The following is a 19,111-nucleotide window of genomic DNA, read 5'->3' as shown; positions in this document are numbered from 1 at the left end:
CCATTTTTTAAATTTGAATTAACAGACCTGATTGGGAACCTGGGTAGGAACTTTTGCTCTAAAACCCAAGCCTTCCTTTGTTCTTTGGAACATACCTTCATTTTATATTGGAGGCTGTGTCTCCCTGGTTTGCAAACTGTTCACTGGCATAAAGTCTCTTTCCTCCAAATTCCTTTTTCAGAGAACTTTTGTTGACAGATAGATGATTGACTGATAGAATGACATCTACATATGTGTATATATATAGTATGTGTGTGAATAAATGAATGAAACCAACTAATCAATAAACCACAATAAACCTTAGGGCCCTGAATATTAATTTACCCGGGACAGACCCAGTCACTAGAGATCAGGGCATCATGAATAGTCAATATCAGGGAGTCAGTGAAGACTCTAATTAGTGGCTCACAGTGCATTTTCTCGAAACCCGAACTTTAGGGGACTTTGATGCTGGTCTATACCACAGCCTGCCCTACTGTGCTCCCATGCTATTCTAATACTCTGCAGTGTTTGCTATAAACGTGGGTGAAGGTAGGGCTGTTGGGTTGAATGTAAGTTGTCCTAACTCACTAGCTGGTTTTGAAAAGTAAACAGAATTGGTTGTGGGTTTAGTTTTCTGCCTATTTGACCCTGCTCTCTCTCTCTCTCTCTTTTTTTTTTTTTTTTTTTTTTGCTAAGTCTGGAAAAGGCCCAAGTCTTGGTATGATCCTAGGAGGGCTTACAGAGCTAGCATTTCCAATCAGGTAGCAGCTGAATTTGCAGATCCAGAGACCACTGAGGCCACTTACTGTGTCAGCCTGGCTGGCTGGCGAGTAGCTGTGCTCTCAGCTCACCAACTCCCTCCCTTGCTGTGTGTGGGAAAGGTGGATTAAGGACGTAATTCCTGGTGAATCCAGCCACAGAGGAATCAGAAAGCCCTCCTCCATCACGCAGCGTCCCTGACTTGAGCCCACACTGTGCGTGGTTCTCCCAGGCCATGCTTTGACTCTTGCTAGATGCATAGCTCCGTGACTAAGAGATGCCTGGCTGGAAAGTATCCTTATTACAAGTTAACTCTGGCGTCTCTAATTCTGTTGCTGGTTCTGCATGAAAACGTCCTAGTGACAGCTGATCCCATTGAAGGTCAGCCGCCTGTGCTTCCGGAGATGGAAGTAGACTCAGACCAGATGAGATTTCCGGTATTGGATTAGTGTGTGCTGCTTTCTAATAGGAATTCCATTGACAGTTGTCTTGTTGGATTTTTTCTACCTACATGATCATTTTCCCTTTTAGAACCATCATAGTTTTATCCTATTTAAAATACATACTTTGTACTTTGAACCATGGACACCCACCTCCCAAAAATTATACCATTTATCATATGACCCTTGAGCCTGAAGATTGCATTTCAAAATATAGACAATTAATAGAGTGATTTTTAAAGCACCTGTCTAATCAGCATTAAGCAGTCACCAGCACCTTCCCATAATTGAAATTCCCAAGAATGACTCTAACACATGGACGTGTTCGGAATCAAAGATGGAACCGTTTTTAGGGTAAATGTTACATCCTGAAATCAAGCAACATGTAAAGTTTTTAATACGTAGATGATCGTTATACAGACTAATCATCGTACCAGTTGTCCTCAGCCCTGCTGGACAGCCGCGCGTCTCTCCGTTGTAACGAGCTAACCATGTAATAAAGCACGGTGAGCAGGCACTTCCTAGGGCGGTGCCAGGAGCCTTTCTGAATCCTGCAAAGGACTGTGTCCAACGCCTGATCTAGCGTCTTTAGAGGTGGCCCACCTACAGCCAAGGTCTCCCAATGGTGTAGCTTTGGAGCTACACCTAGGCGGGCTTCCCCCCAGTATCTTCCACGTTGCCATGTAGTTAAACATGCACACTTTTTAAAAAATTTGCCCCTTGCCTTTAACAATAACTTACATTCTTCCTAAAAGTTATCTTCTCTGGAACATTTCATTAAGTAAAGGAAGCAGCCATTTTTGCTGCTTTATAGTGTTTGAATTGTTCAGGAGTGGAGGTGGGAGTGGAGGTGAACAGGGATTCCCACTCTTTGGTGCTGGGGGAACCTTTTCTCATAGTAATGTCCTCAAACCCTGCCCCATGGCACCGTGCAATGCTTAGAACAAAGGAGTGAGGAAACTCAAGGTGGGCACGCTGGCATTCTTCAAAGAAGCCCTGAGAAACTCTGAAATTCCCCAGACTTGAAAGAAATGAGAGAGAGAGAAAGGAAGTGTTATGCTTTAGAGGACAAAAAGCAATGACTAGACTGTCTTCACATAGGAAACTAATTCATTACTTATCGCCACTAAACATGAGCTTGTCAGTGGATGTCTATTCCAAACACAGTGAATACACTATTTTATTTAAACTCCCTATTCTACAAAGTAGGAATCATTCCCATCTTACAGATGGACACTGAGGCTTTGAGAGGCTGCTCATCTGAACTGAGATTTGACCCCAGAACCATCTGTTTTCTAAGCCCAAGCCCTCAAACGTGCCATGACACTGCTTTTGTCTGTGGTTCTGAATCGCCTCTGACTCCTGTAGAGATGGCAGCAGAATGTCTGGGATTTCTACACCAGGCCGAGGCCTCCCCCCAACCCCCTACTCCCTCCCTCACTGTCAGGAAGCGGTGCCTGGGCCGTGCCCCTCAGATGTGGTCGCTCCTGTATGTGTGATAAATTTTGAAAGTCTCAGTGGTGCAGGACCATCAGTACGTATTAAATCCATAAGATGTAAGAAGGGTAATTAACACTTCCTGCCATTATTTCCCCTTCTTTGCATCCAAGGAAAGAGGTAGAATAAGGAAGAGCCGGAGGAGGGGAGGGAGGAGCCACACGCCAGACGCTGAAGTGGTCTGGGACGGGTAGAGTGCTGGGCCCACAGGAGCTTTCTGGAGCTGTGTCTAGAGGGAAAATGAAGGTCCCCGCCTGTTTAAACTAGACGCCCAGTCTATGGCTTTCACACTGCATGCAGAGTGTGGAACACGTCATCTACTGATGAGCCCTGTTCACCCGACACACTCAGAACTTGGGGTTTTAGCCTTTCCTAACTAAAAAAAAATCTCTGTGAAGTTTTGACATCTGGATCAACAATTAGCCAACCATCTGTGGGTGGAATGCTACCTGGAGAGAAATATTTCAGAACCCCCAAATGACAGCATCCTTCCCACACAGACCCAGACCTGGCCCAGACCCAGAAGAACAGGTTGGGGTGAGGTTTTGTCCTGAAATCACAGTGTCCTGGAAACAGTAGGTCTGAGGAAGGGGCAGATTGCTGTCGCAGCCTCTTCGCTGAGGGATTTGAAGACACTGATTCCAGTCATATGAAACTACCACCTCACTGCAAAGAAGGTGCTGTTAGACCAGTGCGAACTCAAGTATTCTACCCTAGAAGAGCACCTCTGGCTGTGCCCTTTTGAAACATTTTATAAATGTCATATACCAAATTTAGAAGGAATTAGGTTCCAGGTTATTTTCTCTCGGGTTTAGAATTGTGTTTGCAGCGCTGGAGTTGAGTTCTATATACCTTTGGTCGGACTCATGTGACAATTAGCCACTCCTGGGGAGAAGGGGCACCTCGTGTCCAGGTGCCAGCAGCCCTTGCCTGCAGTGCCTGGCCAGGTTCCATTTCTCCTCGCTGTGGCCAAGCTGGCCGGAGCCTTCACGGGCTGAGAGGACCAGCAGTGCCATCTTGTGGGAATGTTGTCAGTGCTGAAGCCAGGCTGAAGGAGGGAGACGGCTTCACCTGTCACACTCTGAAGAAGGACGTTGCCCAGAAATGCCGGGGTGCAGTCGAGTGAGACGTTTCCCTCTGCTCACCAGCCATGCTAATTATTATTTTGCTGTCCAGAAAATTAATAGCCCAAATAAATTAAGACCAAGCCAAGAAGGTATTTCAAGAACTAAAAATGCAGGAATGGATTTGTTTTCCATCGACTTACTAGGAAATGTTTAAAAAGTCACCCCAGGTGGGACTATATTTTCCATAAACTCTGGAAGCGCAAAGCTACAGATTCCGAGCAGTCAAAACAAGAGTTTTGGAATTTGTTTCTAGGCTGCCCTGCAGGCTCCGTGCTTTCCTGAGGAGAGTGGATGAAGAGACTGCTTTTCCCAGTCAATGAGCGCCTGTGCTGGGCCGCAACCTAAGTCACCCCTTCATCAGTGCATGAGAAGGGCCCCCGGCCCCAGTCACTTTGTGCGGGCAGAAGCTGATCGAGGGTGCCCCGTCCTCCCACTGCAGTGCTCTAGCGTCGTGTCCTCTCTGTTACACACGTGCTAAGCGCACACTGTGACTACCTTTCGTCAGCACAGACACGTGCTGAGCGCACACTGTGACTACCTTTCATCAGCACACAGACACGTGCTGAGCGCACACTGTGACTACCTTTCATCAGCACACAGACACGTGCTGAGCGCACACTGTGACTACCTTTCATCAGCACACAGTGGGCGAGGCCCAGGGGCCTTTTCTTCTGCACTGACAGAGGGTTTGATTCGAGGTGCAGCCCAGTTCTCAAGGTCATTACCCTGGAAGAGCAGTCTCTTTGCCTTCCCTCCTCAGGAAAGCACAGAGCCCACCAGGCAGCCCAGAAGCAAATTCTGAAACTATTTCGACCCTGTTTAGAATCTGTTGCTTTCTGCTGTGTGTGTGTGTGTGTGTGTGTGTGTGTGTGTGTGTGTGTACACATGTATACAGTCACCTAAGGAGGTAGGGTCTGTTGCTGTCCAGTTTTATGGACAAGGAAACTAAGCCTCAGAAAAGCCAAACACCAGCTCATCAGCTTGTCCCTGGCAGAGTCAGGATTTTAACCCAGATCATCCAACACCAGAGCCCACACTCATGGTGTCCATTTGCCACTGTCCCTCCTTTCTGTGGTTCTGAATCGTCTCTGGACCTGTCGGCTGCCTCTGGATCTGTTGGATGGTTTGAAGCCTCCCCTGCATTTTGTTCCCGAGACTGAAGAGCAGAGTCATCTGAGATGGTGGAGATCTCAGCAACCCAACCGAAGAGCACAGCCCTTGTGCTTTCTCCCGGGCTCTGCCCCCAGGACCCCAAGCAAGATTCCAGCCTCTCTGAAGCACCATGTCTTCCTCCATAAAATGGAACATCACCTGCCGAAGGAACTCAGATGAGCGAATGATTTATGTGGAAGTGCTTTGTGTGATAGTTAAATGCTAGAGACATAAGTGATCATTTTTCAGGAAAAAAAAAAATCCACTATCAAGTCAGAAAGTAAATCTTTAGGTAGATTTGAATGTATTGTACCGTCTGGTTGAATAAAGGACTCTCAGGTTACATTTAGATTGCTTACCTTAAAACTCTGTGTCTCTAAATCATATACAGAAGACAAGCTAAAACTTGAGGCAGCTAAGCCCTTTAAAATGAGGGGACTGGGCTTGGGGCCAAGATTACATGCCCTGTACGGCCCTCGTTCCAAGTCTGGTTCCCAGCACTTATCACTGTGCAACCCTCAGGCAAATGACCGGCCCTTTCTGATTTACCCTTCTAATCTGTGAAATGGACAGCTCCTGCCTCACAGGACCAAGAGAGTTAGATACAGCACTTCTAAGGGGAGCACCTAACTCAGCAGCTGGTCCATAGTACATAGTGGTGATTGGCAAACAGTAACTTTTATCACCTGAGATCATTTCTGTCCTTTAGGGAAAATAGAGCCCCAGTGGCTTATTAAAGGCCATGTGTCCCTGCCTTGTGTGTACACACTTCCCACTGATAGAGTACATTTACATGAAGAGGAGACAGCATTTGCAGAGGATAACTTGAGTAGACTTCCATGAACGCAGGTCAAAACTAACATGAAAATGATTCTGTTACATACAACTCTCCAGTAATGCCTTTGCTGCCATTTTTATTACTTTCAGCGGGATCAGAGACTTGACCAGATTCCCAGTTTCACTACTACTCCGCGCACAGGTGTGTGTGTGTGTGTGTGTGCGCGTGCGTGCATGTTTCTCCCCATCCCAGAGTGCAACTGCGTGGTAACTAAGCTGACCCTAATCCCTACCAGGATGCTTGGAAAGGAAGAGGCTGACCAGTCAGATGCACATCGGACCCCTCGCTGTTGCACAGAATCCTATTTTGGGGTGAAGAAGGGCACTGCATTTTTCCAAGAGTGCAGAAGCTCCCCCAGGGTTAAAGGAAGAAGGGTAAGGACCCCACAAAACTAGCTATGGTGAGCCAGGCTGGAGCAGGGCAGCAGATACAAATGACTTTGTCCACAGGTTGCCTATCAGTAGCAATCCTGTTTGAAGATTATTAACAGTCGGTCCTTTTGGGACACCCGGATTCATTTTCTGGCTGACCTGCTCTCTGTAGCCCAGGAGAAAGTATTATTGCAATATCGGTGTCCTGTGGGGACTGAGTAGGTACATGTGGGGTGTCACATACAGTTCTAGGCAAAACTCTAGAAACCACACTGGAATGCAGTTGGGAGAATAGCTGAGAGAGTGAAGGAATTTGAAATCATGCCTTTGAGTCTGGGAAAGGGATGTTCTGGGGGCTTGTGGTAACCTTCTTCAAATATCAAAGGGCTGTCCTGTGGAAGAGTCGTTAGACTTGGGATGGGCGCTGGACTAAGTGCAAGAAGACAGAATCCAGGCCCCTGGGAGACATCCAGGCGGCCCCCACTGAAGGCCCTCAAGCTCTTGACTGCAAAAGGATGAAAGTGTAAATTGCAGCAGCCGTCTGTCTGGTAGGGAACCTCCTGTCCAGCCCTAACTCACAGAGCGCGTCACTTTACCCCTCTCAGAACTGGCGCAGAAACCACGGTGTCAGAGCCCCACGATGGCGAGGGAGGGAAATGAATGTTAAGTCTTCTCAATTTTTAATGAGTTACGTGTTGGGATGGCAATAATTTGAATATATTGAGTTAAATAGTTGCTGTATGGGAGTTTAGGGAAGTTTTAAAACTATGAATTTGGGTTTCTCTGCCCTTTCCACATTCGTTTAAAGATGAGACCATCAAGCTCAGTGTTGATGAGATCTGCATTCCGCAGGGTTACTTCCTCACTGAGCGTCTCTGGCACTTCATCCTGCCTGTCTGCAGTCTCCACAGAGTGCCAATATGGTGTAAATCTTCTTCATTAAGAAAATTTAGAAAATAGGAAATAGTGAACTTTTGTTAAGGACAAAGGGTCCTTTTCAGAGTTTGATGTGGTCCTTTCCAGATGGACAAGAGAGACCCACGTGCACGCACAGCAGGTGGCTGCTTAGTCTGGGTGTGAAAAAGCTGCAGTTTCTGCTAGTGTATAGGAAGTGTTATCTGGATTCTAATCCTGGCTAATTCTGCCTGGCTTGCAGTTCCTTTACATTTAAATAAGTGTGATTTTTAAAGTCTGGAAAGGCCTGAGGATACGGGGCAGGCAGGGTTGATAGTTTTCACTCTCTCTGTTTCCTGAGAGAAAATAATGTTGCATCTTCAAAACAGCATCTGTCAGAATGATTTTCATCAGATCAAATAAATCCTCAAAGCAGCTGTCATACTTTATAGACTTGAGAAATGCAGGTTATACTTTGCATGGAAGCCTAATGGCATTTAAAATAGGCGGGTTTTGCCTGTACAGCCTTACACCCAGACTCTTGACCGGGGTTTCTCGCTTGTGAGATTCTGTTCGAGCTACCATATCTCAAAGAGTTTAGTAACTGTTTTTACTATATGAACATCATAAATAATTATTTGCCAATTTAAGTTACTGTTAATTATAGTTGGAAAGAAGGATTGGGCTCTGAAGCCTTTGGGCCAAACGTGATGGAAACCTTCAGCAGCATACGCTGCGTCACGGGGCGAGTGACGTGAAGGTACATATCGCCGCTAGACATCTTGGAAGAGGCCTGCCTTTTGCCATCTTTTCATGGGCAGCTGCCATATGTCCTTACAGCCAATTATGGCCTTTTCAGTTTTAGAGGAGAGAAGACTTTTGGGGGAGGACTTTTGGTTCATAAAGACTTTTAATGATTAATGATCAATATAGATTGATACTTATTATTCTGCGGCAGGGAAGCTTATTCTTAAAAATTAGTTGCTAAATCTAAACCACAGTATGATACCTCTTCACACCCATTAGAATAGAGCCTTTATCCAAAAAAAAAAAACAAAATAAAACAGAAAACAACAAGTGTTGGCAGGGATATGGGGAAATAGGAACCCGTATCCATTGCTGGTGGGAATCTAAAATGCAACAGCCGCTGTGGAAAACAGGGTGGTGATTCCTCAAAAAGTTAAACACAGAATTACCATATAACCCAGCAATTCCACTTCTGAGTTACACACAAAATAATTGAAAGTAGAAACTCGAGCACATATTTATACACCCACGTCCATAGCTGCAGCATTCGCAGCAGTCCAGGCGTCTATCAGCAGACAAATGCATAAGCAGAATGTGGTCTGTCCGTACAGCGGAATGTTATTCAGCCTCAAAACGGAATTCCCACGCATGCTGCCACATAAATGAACCCTGACAATACTATACTAGATGGAATAGGCCAGACACAAAAAGACAAGTACTGTATGATTCCACTTAACCTGAGATCCCTAAGATAGTTAAACGCATGGTGATGGCCAGGGGCTGGGAGGAGGAGAGAATGGGGAGCTAGTGTTTAACGGGGACAGACTTTCTGTTGGGAATGATGAAAAAGTTCTGGAAATAGATAAAGGTGATGATAGCATAATATTATGAATATACTTAATGCCACTGAGCTGTATAGTTAAAAATGGCTAAAATGGTAATATTGTTTGTAATTAGTTGCTGAGCTCGCTGGGGTTTCCAAACGAAGTTAGAAGGGAGGGAGAGCTTGGACTGTCTTTAGCGATAACGTTTGCCTGGAGCAGACCAGAGCTAAAGCAGACCCCTCAGTCTGGTGTCCTGTCACTTCCCACCGAGTCGCCTCTTGGGGCGCGATAAGACTTTCTCATGAAATACAATTCTTGAATATTGTGTAAAAAGTGCAGTCTTAAAGCAAGGACCTCACCTGCGGAAGTGCTGGATACACAGGGTTCTTTCTTTCAGTGCCTTACTTCTTACCGGCACCAAACAGGTGGGGGCGCTGAAGAACAGCAGTGCAGGATGAAGTCTCAGGTCTTCATGTTGCTCTTCCCCAAGTTAATTGGGTGGAATGCACACTGTTATGGTTGTGCCCCCAAAAGACTGCTCTGACCTAAGCTCTGACCTAAGCCACTGAGTGACTTTCCCTGTTCCTGCTCCTCAGCTCGGAGTCAGCCCTCAAGGTGTGCACGAGGGCAAGTTCACGGCCTTTCCATCCTGAGTCCCTCTGACTGCAGCGCCAGACCCTCAGTCTTGCCATCACTCAGCCAAGTCGCCAGCACCACATCCAGCAGAATGACTGGCCACTTTGTATAGGATGTAGCACAAAGCACACCAACCCCTGGCTCATTGCCGCACCCAGCAGGCCTCACCTCACCCCACACCACCCGATGGCTGGCAGAGGCACATTTCTTATGCTGAGCCTAGCATGATTTTCACTGACATGCCCTGTCTTTATGAGCAGAATCCAGCAAGCCACTAAAGCTCAGCAGATTCAGTCATGGCTCACCACGAAGGATCTATCCCCATAAAATTTGGGGTTTTGCAAGGACAGTGCCATCTGTGAATGCCTCCCGTGGACTCTTAGAATCTGCAACCTGCAACCACGGCCCTGGACGCTCCTGGAATGAGCTGGGACTGTGGGGGAAGGGTCATTCTTACTCCTGGGGGTCTCCTTTAGCCCCCAGAGTCTCCATGGCCATTCGGCAGTTGTGATGGGACAGTGTCCTTGAGCAGCTCATGTGGGAGTGAGGTGCTAAATGTGGGTTTAGGAAAGGAAACAGCGTGAACTGGGAGTCAGAGGCTGGGTTCTAGGCCTCGGCTTCCCTGTGTGTTTTCCAGCACTCAGACTAGAGCAGAGTGGTCATGATCTCGTATCATCACTGTTCATACACATTTCCCCTGGGACATACTCGAGGCCTGGAACCCCACCCTTGTCGTGATCAATGCAGGAGACGCCCAGAGGACATCATCTCTGAGGAGCACCGAGGGCAGGGAGGAAGGGTGGGACTGTGGCAGGTCCCTGGGTTCCAGACATCCGTCATCAGTGCACACAGGGGACCAGTGCTGGAAACAGACTCCTGATAGCCAGGTCCCCAGAGAGCCTCACGTGGTAGCTACTACATAGTGGGACTGGGCTCAACCAAGGAGCCTGTCAGGAACACCCAACATGGAGGCCTCTCCAGGCTGGCACCCTGCTGCTGTACAGCACCTCTGCGTCCAGAGTTTCATCCACCTCTGCAAAGGGTGGCCTACTCACAGCGTAGACCACCCTCATTGCTGGGATCTCCTTTAGCCCCCAGAGTCTCCATGGCCATTCAGCAGTTGTGATGGGACAGTAATTCTGTGCGTGTGTCAGTCTTTATAAATACACACATACAGTAATACAGAATTACAAGTGATTTTAACTTTTTTTGCTTGTCTGCTTTTCAATAATGAATATGTACAGGCAGACCTCAGAGATATTGCAGGGTCTGCTCCAGACCACCATAATAAAGCTAAATATTGCGATAAAGTAAGTCCCACAAACTTTTTGGTTTCACAGTGCACATAAAAGTTTTGTTTGCACTCCATTGTAGCCTAGTACGTGTACAGTAGCATTACGTCTAGCATTACATCTAAAAAACAATGTGCATACCTTAATTTAAAATTAAAAAACAATTAAAAATTCTGTATGCTGATGATCATCTGAGCCTTCAGTGAGGCTCAGTCTTTTTGCTGGTGGAGGGTCTTGCCTCAGTGTTGATGGCCGCTGACTGATTGGGCTGGTGGTTACTAAAGGTTGAAGTGGCTGTGGCAGTTTCTTAAAATAAGACAACAGGCCGGGTGTGGTGGTTCACGCCTGCAATCCTAGCACTTTGGGAGGTCGAGGCGGGTAGATCACTTGAGGCCAGGAGTTCAAGACCAGCCTGGCAAACATGGTGAAACCCCATCTCTACTAAAAATATAAAAATTAGCCAGCCATGGTGGTGTGCGCCTGTAATCCCAGCTACTCTGGAGGCTGAGGCATGAGAATCTTTTGAACCTGGGAGGTGGAGGTTGCAGTGAGCAGACATTGCACCACTGTATTCCAGCCTGGGCAACAGAGTGAGACTCTCTCCCTCTCTCAAAAAAAAAAGACAACAATGAAGTTTGTGAGAGAGATCAACTCTTCCTTTCAGGAAAGGTTTCTCTGCAGCATACGATGCTGTTTGATGGCATTGTACCCATGGTAGAACTTCTTTCCAAAATGGAGTCAGTCATCTCAAACCCTGCCACTGCTTTATCAATTAAATTTATGTAATATTCTATATCCTTTTTTGTTATTTCAACAGTGTTTCCAGCATCTTCACCAGGTGTAGATTCCAGCTCAAGAAACCACTTTCTTTGCTCATCCATGAGAAGCAACTCCTCATCCTTGAGGAGTTTAATCACTAGATTGCAGCCATTCAGTTCCATCTTCAGGTCCACTTCTAATCCTCGTTCTCTTGCTGTTTTCACCACATCTGCAGTTACTTCCTCCAGTGAAGTCCTGAACCCCTTCAAAGTCACCCATGAGGGTTGGAATCAGCTTCTTCCAAACTCCTGTTAATATTGATATTTTGACCTCCTCCCATGAATCATGAGTGTTCTTAGTGGCATCTAAATTCTTTCCAGAAGGTTTTCAATTTACTTTGCCCAAATCCACCAGTGGAATTACTTATTTCTTTAATAAGACTTGAAAGTTGAAATTACTTCTTGATCCATGGGTTGCAGAATGAATGTTGTCTTAACACATATGAAAACAACATTAATCTCCTCTCCTTGTATACTTGGTCTTGGGTGGCCAGGAGCATTATAAATCAGCAGTAATACTTCGAAAGGAATCTTTTTTTTTGAGCAGTAGGTCTCAACAGTGGGCTTAAAATAAGCAGTAAACCTTGATGTAAACTGATGTGCCGCCATCCAGGCTCTGTCATCCCATGTATAGAGCACACACACAGTAGATTTTACATAATTCCCAAGGGCCCTAGGATGTTTGGAATGGTAAATGAGCATTGGCTTCAAATTAAAGTCATCAGCTGCATTAGTTCCTAATAAGAGTCAGCTGTCCTTGGAAGCTTTGAAACCAGTCATTGACCTCCCCTCTCTAGCTATGAAAATCCTAGAGTACATCTTTTTCCAATAAAAGGCTGTTTTGTCAACATTGGAAATCTGTTGTTTAGTGTAGCCACTTTCATCAATGATCTTAGCTAAATCTTCTAGAGAACTTGCTGCAACTTCTTCATCAGCAGTTGCTGCTTCACCTTGCACTTTTGTCTTCTGGAGATGGCTTCTTTCCTTAAACTTCATGAACCAATCTCTGCTAGTTTCCAGCTTTTCTTCTGCAGCTTCCTCACCTCTCTTAGCCTTCATAGAACTGAAGGGAGTTAGGGCCTCGCTCTAGATTAGGCTTTGGCTTAAGGGAATGTTGTGGCTTGTCTTCTATCCAGACCACTCGAACTTTCTCCATATCCACAATAATGCTCTTTTACTTCCTTGTCACTCACCCCAGTGCTCACTGGAGTAGCATTTTTAATTTTCTCCAAGAACTCTTCCTTTGCATTCACAACTTGGCTATTTGGTAGAAGAGACCAGGCTGTCTGAGCTTCCGACTTGTCTTCCTCACTAAGCTTGGTCACTTCTAGCTTTTGATTGAAAGTGACAGACATGCGACTCTTCCTTTCACTTGAACACTTCTAGGCCATTGTAGACAATTGTAGAGTTGCTAGTTGTCCTAATTTCAATATTGCTATGTCTCAGGGAGTAGGAAGGCCTGAAGAGAAGGAGAGAAACAGGGAATGGCTGGTCAGTAGAACTGTCAAAACACATGTGACAAGTGTTGATTAAGTTTACCATCTTATATGGGCACAGTTCGTGGTGCCCCAAAACAATTACAATAGTAACATCAAAGATCAATGACTGCAGAGCACCATAACAGACATAATAGTAATGAAGATGGACGCCCATAGACCTGCTTATGCAGAATTGCCACAAACCTTCAATTCCTAAAGAAACACATTACCTGTGAACTGCAATAAGCCGATGCCATAAAACAAGGTACTTGTGTGTGTGTGTGTGTGTGTGTGTGTGTGTGTGTAGAGGGGAGGGTGTTTACCTATATATGTACATAATTACTCAAGCTTCCTCAGCCACCTTTTAGGGCTCAGTTTGATGGGGAAGCTAATTCCCTTTATTATGCATGTATTCTTACTAGATTGACTCTCTATGGATGACATTTTTATCAAGTTTCTGGAGTGGGGTGATCTCCTGTATTTCCGCCTTTCAGAGCCTCGACAGATTAAAAAGCAAGTAAGACATGGAGACAGTGAAAGCCACTGTGCACTCCTGCTGTGGAAAGACGGCTGTGCCTTGTTGAAGATGATAGTATATGATTCGCTACCAGAGTGGGGCCATCCCTGCTTAAGGCTGTTCATAGATGTTTAAAAGAACATTCCAAAGGACTTTAAGAAACTTTGTGCTGCTATTTCTGTATTCCTTTCCAAATCTTTTATAAAATGTTAGAATTCAGACCACAGTTCCCGAGCTTTGGATGCAAACTCCGTGGCCTGAATCCCTGGAAGCCCTCCCCTGTTAGTGGCATCAGGCACCACAGCAGGCTATGCTTTAAGAATCAAAATGAATTCAGTTATACCACGTGGTGGGGCTTAAACTGGAGCTGAGCTTACTCATCTCTGGCCGGCTATTAATCCTATAGCTAAATCATATACGTAAAGGAAGGGGAAGAAAATCCAACCTTGGTAACCATACAACAAACACTAAATAAAACCAAGGTCATGTATGGGGTATCTCTGTGCTGCTTCGTAAAACTTGAAATTTCTTAATCTCGCGAAGTAACAGAAATTACTTGGGGGAATTTCAGGTGCTTTTGGTAAACTCTTTGGGGAAGTAAACAGTCAGTGAACTTTCTGAATGCTGGGACTTTTGCCTGCAGCAAAACAAAACTAAGACAAGTGGATTCCTTAAAAAGACCACCAGCAGCAGAGGAGAAGTAGAGCTGGGAAGAGACAGGCTGGGGAGCTCAAGGGATAAATTCTACCCCCTCTGCCCAGCAGGGCTGGCCTTAAGCAAAACTGAGCCAAGAGGGAGATGCTTCTTCTCCACCCACCTCCGTGAGTGGTCCAGATCGATCGTGCTGTCCCAGCTGGTCTGCCCTTGTATTCACCTCCTGCTCTTGGGTGCCTGTACCTCTTGGTGGAGGCATTTTGGAAGTGCACACACCTTATCCACTACCTTAAACTGTGTCCTGATGTTTTTAAATTTTGGCACATGTAGCCATCAAAAATAAATGTACAGAAGAGTATCTAATTACATGGAGAGATGCTTACCATAGTCTTAGTTCAGAAGGCAGATTACAAAACAGTGTGACTATTTTTGTAAGAAAAAAGTTAAGAAGAAGACAAGCACGTACATCCATGCATAGAAGGAAAGCCTGGAAGGATAGCGCCGTGTTAACAGCCGTGTTTCCAGGTGGTGGACCTGCTGGTGATTTGAGCCTGTTTGGGCTTCTCTGTTTTTTCACACTGGGCTGTATTGCTTTGGTACTGTATCCGTTCCCTCAATACTCCACAGTGTGGGTGAGCTCAGTGTGAGTTAACATGTCAAGAGGTGACAAGTTTCCCAAGGACCTTATGTTTGTAATGCTCAGGGATTGATGGGGGATGGGAGGTTTGTGTTGGCTCTGGAATCTACCCTGTGAGGATGCTGGAAGGGGAAGCCCAGGGTTGAGGAGGCAGTGAGAAAGTCTCCAAGTCCACGCCATGTAAAACTACTTCTCCCCTGCTTTAGCGAAGCGCCTGTTTCATGATCTCATTAAATCAAAAGAATTGGGCTTGCCCACAGTTAAAAGTGTTGATTTAACCAAAAAACAAAAATAGGCTAGGCACGGGGGCTCATGCCTGTAATCCCAGCACATTGGGAGGCCAAGGTGGAAGGTTGGCTTGAGACCAGGAGTTCAAGACTAGTTTGGGCAACATAGCAAGACCCTGCCTCTGCAAAGATAAAACAATTAGCCGGGTGTGATGATGCACGCCTTTTGTCCCAGCTACTCGGGAGACTGAGGCAAGAGGATCACTTGAGTCTAGGAGTGGAGGCTGCTGTGAGCTATGATCGTGGCTCTGCATTTCAGCCTGGGTGACAGAGACCCTGTCTCTAAAAAAACTACAAATAGAAAGTGCTTGTAGGCAATTCACTTGCAGTTGGCTGCAGTCTCTTTCTCTCTCGTACTCGGGGCTGAACTAGCCTCAGGAGAAGGAGGCTCCCAAGCCCCGTAGTGTGGTCATTACAACAAATAATGCAGAGGAAGAGGTTCGCTCCCCATTCCGCCTCCACGCCCTCCAGCCTGGCTCTGCCACTGTGTCCCCTTTTTTGGACTGTTTTGTTAAATCTGCCTTTTCCCTTCTTGTTTTCCAGTCCACCTAAACCCACTGTGTTCATCTCTGGGGTCATTGCCCGGGTAAGTCTGGGAGCGTCTGCAGTGGGTTTGAGGCCTTTGCATGGCAGCATGGAGTCTCCTGGTTCCTTCTGGTTTTATTAAACTCTACCTGGAATAACCCAGCACCACTGCTCATCTCATCTGTGGCCATGGCTCTCTTGGTTGCCACATTTCCCCAGAGGGTGCTTCTGCAGACCCCAGGCCAGACTCACAGTTTGGGTCACATCCTTTACCTTTCCAGAGCCGCCCTTTGGTGAGACCCAACATTGTGACTTAAGCACAGGCCTCCCACCAGTAAACCATCAGCGAACCCCCGCCAGCGAACCCCCACGGTATTGCCGTCCACAGGGCTGCTGTTCTCAGGACATTCACTTTCTTATCAGAGGATGCCTGAAGAAAGTGCCAGCGTTGGGGACAGCCCACTGTTGGTGGAGCTGTGACCACAGCCAGCCAACCTGCCAGCCAGAGAAGTGTGGCTCCAGCCTGCTCGTGTGGGCCCCACTCTGGCCACGCCCACAGTTGGCACGAAGCCCATTGATCCCTCTGGAAAATAGCGGGTCCCTCATGAGACTGGGCAGGCCGAACCTGGCTCTGTCTCGTAGGCGCCCTATGCATTTCCTTCCCGGCCAGCGCCCCAGGCCTAGCTCACAGCTGTGGTGGCACATCTGAACTTAAGATCCTGGATTTGGTTCTGTCCTGCCCCTAATGTAAATAGTCACAAATACAAATGTAGCAGAAGAAAGCCCCAGTCATCCAAGTCAGTTCTGTGGGAGTCGCGTGTTCCTGTGTCTCACGGCATGGGGCAGAGCCAGTGAGCATTCTTGCTGCCCTGCCAGCGTGTGGGCCTCAGTGCCACCTGCCATTCCCCGGTTCTGATGGTCTGGGCCCCCCACCACCCAGAGGGGACAGGCTTCCACCTTCCTTTACCCATTCACAGTCCATGCCCGCCCTGCACGGACACTGGTGGGTGCTGGCCTGGGGCTTCCTCACACATGAATCCCATGCTTCCCACAGGGAAGCTGGTAGGCGCTGGCCTGGTGCTTCCTCACATACAAACCCCATGCTTCCCGCAGGGACGCTGGTGGGCATTGACCTGGCTCTTCCTCACATACAAACCCACTGCTTCCTGCAGAGATGCTGTTGGGTGCTGGCCTGGGGACTGCCTCACCCATGAACCCCATGCATCCTGCAGAAATGCTGGTGGGCACTGGCCTGGGGCTTCCTCATCCATGAACCCCATGCTTCTTGTTGATCAACCTGAGCTTTCTGTGTATCCTGACAGGGTGACAAAGATTTCCCCCCGGCGGCCGCGCAGGTGGCTCACCAGAAGCCGCATGCCTCCATGGACAAGCATCCTTCCCCAAGAACCCAGCACATCCAGCAGCCACGCAAGTGAGCCTGGACCCCACCAGCCTCCCCCGCGGCCCCGGCTCTTCTGTACTTGGTATTTCCCTGACAGAGAAAACCAGCACTTTCTCCCAAATCCTGCTCTGCTGGGAAATCTAAGGCAAAACCAAGTGCTCTGTCGTTTGCCTTACATTTCCATATTTAAAACTAGAAACCGCTCCAGCCCAAACCTTGTTTATGGGGAGTCCGGTTGGATGTCGTTTGAGGATGATTGTGCCCCTAGAGGTGCCATTAGCAGAATTTGCCAAGATCTGAGAAAAACTTTTAGCTTTAGTTCTATTTCAGCAGTCGCCTGACGTCCTTGTCTGTGGTCTTAAAAACAAGAAGGCACACATTTGAGAGGATGAGATTAAGGTTAGGGGAGAAGCTCGGCCATTGCACGCTTTTTAGTATTGGGACAGTAAAATCTTAACACCTGCGGGAAAGTAAGAAATAAGGGAATGAGTTTGGGCGGCCCCTCAGAAAGACCATTAGAGGCAGGGAAGAGCAACGCCAAATTTCCCTCCCTTGTGAGATGGGGGATCCTGTGCAGGCTGAGGAGGCACCCATGAGAAAAGCCAAAAAAGCAGAGCGAGACTCCGTCTCAAAAAAAAAAAAAAAAAGCATGCATCTTAGAAATAGCTCCTCAATTCCAAGAGTCAACATGCCAGAAAATGAGGCTGGAGGCAGGTAGCTCCGAGGGCGGACTTCTGGTATGAGATCTCGGCATGGCAAGCCCAGCATCGCCTCAGCCCAGACAGGCTCCACCAGGAGATCAAGCAAAGCTGGCCTTAAGGAATCACCTCCTGAGCCACTTCAGAGTTCTGGGAGTGGCCACGGACCAGGGTGGAGGAATAGACTTCTACTTCATTCTGGGACACTTGAGCCAGGGAGTTGAAAGCTTGGAAAGAGCAGATAAGAAACCTGCCCCTTGTCTCCCTAGGGACGTGAGACACCACATTCCATTTGTGCTAGAAAAACCTGTCCACTGATGGGTCTAACCGTTCCAAACACCTCCCACCCCATGTGCACAGCTGCCTGGGCCCGTCGTCACTTGGGTGCGTCACGTTGTCCTCCGATTTTTAGATGAATTTCCTGTCTAGAGATGTCCTAGTCTGCTCACTGGCTGGTGGCAGTAGAGTACCCTGCATCTCCGAAAAGCCAGAGGGTTCGCCTAGTCAGACGAAACTCCAGAACAGTGCTTGCAGAGGGCCTGACCGTCCTGCTCACCCACAGCCAATCTGCTGCAGGCCAGCAACCATGCCGTGAGCACCTGCCAACCACCAGCCTTTCTGGTACTGTTCAGTTCACATCTGCCTGCTGGTGAGGGCAGAGGCAGACCTGGTCAGACCCAGCGCCCATCCTCCCTGAGGGAGCACAGCACAGCCTCACACTTGAAAGGCAGTGTTTGGTTTCCCATCTAATCAACTTAAGGGAAGCTGGCGTGTACCCTTCAAGACCCTGTCGCCACCTATTTCCTCATCAGTTTGGTATAAACTGAGGGTGGCTTTTAGAGACCCAAACTTGGTCAGCAGCGCTACCATGGAACACCCCAGCAAGCACCTCCCAGCCTGCCTTTTGGAGTAGCACCCAGGAGGGGATGCTGCGCTCCAGCAACACCAGGTCAGGCCCGTGCAGACCCCTGCCCCTGCCGCTGCAGAAATCCAGAAGCATGCTGAATGCTTCTCAGTCTTCAGCCGGAGGGAGGGCTGTGATTTCCAGAGCTGTGCTTTTTATGTACTCTTAGCTAGATCTGGCATGCATCTGTGGGCTTTAGATCATTAAATCCAAACTGTTTGCCTAAGTGAGTTTATCAGTTGTTAACTTCAAGAATATTGATGATTTATAATAAAGCTCCTGCATTTCTCTCCAGCTTTGTTTTTTCTTGTAGATCAGAGATTCCCTTTTATATTTTACCGGGGTTGCCAGATGGTTTCAATAGAAGTACAAATACCCATACATGTGTACATGATGGGCGTTTTCAAAACCTGTTTTCCAGATACAAAAGTCGAACTCTTGGACACCTGGTGACTCGAGTCTAATTATCTACTTAAAATGTCATAACATGGAAAAGCTTAATACCATTGATTAAAGCATATTACTTGAGCCCAGCAGCTGGCCTGTGCCAGGTAGGCCCTTTGGGAACAGATGTAAGAGAGAATGATTAATAGTAAGCCCAGGGGTGACGGTGAGCAGCTTTTGATGTACAA

The 19,111-nt window shown here is 47.2% G+C and overlaps 1 protein-coding gene across 3 annotated transcripts in view; it reads left to right on the top strand.

Moving 5' to 3' along the window:
- DAP (death associated protein) overlaps positions 1–18,773 on the top strand; it is a 76,606-nt gene extending 57,833 nt beyond the window's left edge. The window contains exons 3-4 of one of the 3 annotated variants that reach the window (XR_003119777.1): positions 15,494–15,768; positions 16,798–16,876. Coding sequence is in view for 2 of the 3 variants with exons in the window: in XM_025387074.1 (XP_025242859.1) it covers positions 16,798–17,218 (421 nt within the window). In the remaining variant the exon portion in view is untranslated. Of the gene's footprint in view, positions 1–15,493; positions 15,769–16,797 lie in introns of all 3 variants that reach the window. The other 2 variants (XM_025387075.1, XM_025387074.1) reach the window with 2 other exon arrangements.
- The last annotated feature ends 338 nt before the right edge of the window (positions 18,774–19,111 follow it).

Source organism: Theropithecus gelada, chromosome 6 (genome assembly GCF_003255815.1).
Source record: "Theropithecus gelada isolate Dixy chromosome 6, Tgel_1.0, whole genome shotgun sequence".
Taxonomy (NCBI): Eukaryota; Metazoa; Chordata; class Mammalia; order Primates; family Cercopithecidae; genus Theropithecus; species Theropithecus gelada.
Note: the sequence above shows the minus strand (reverse complement) of the source record. Positions and strands in the feature narration are given on the sequence as shown.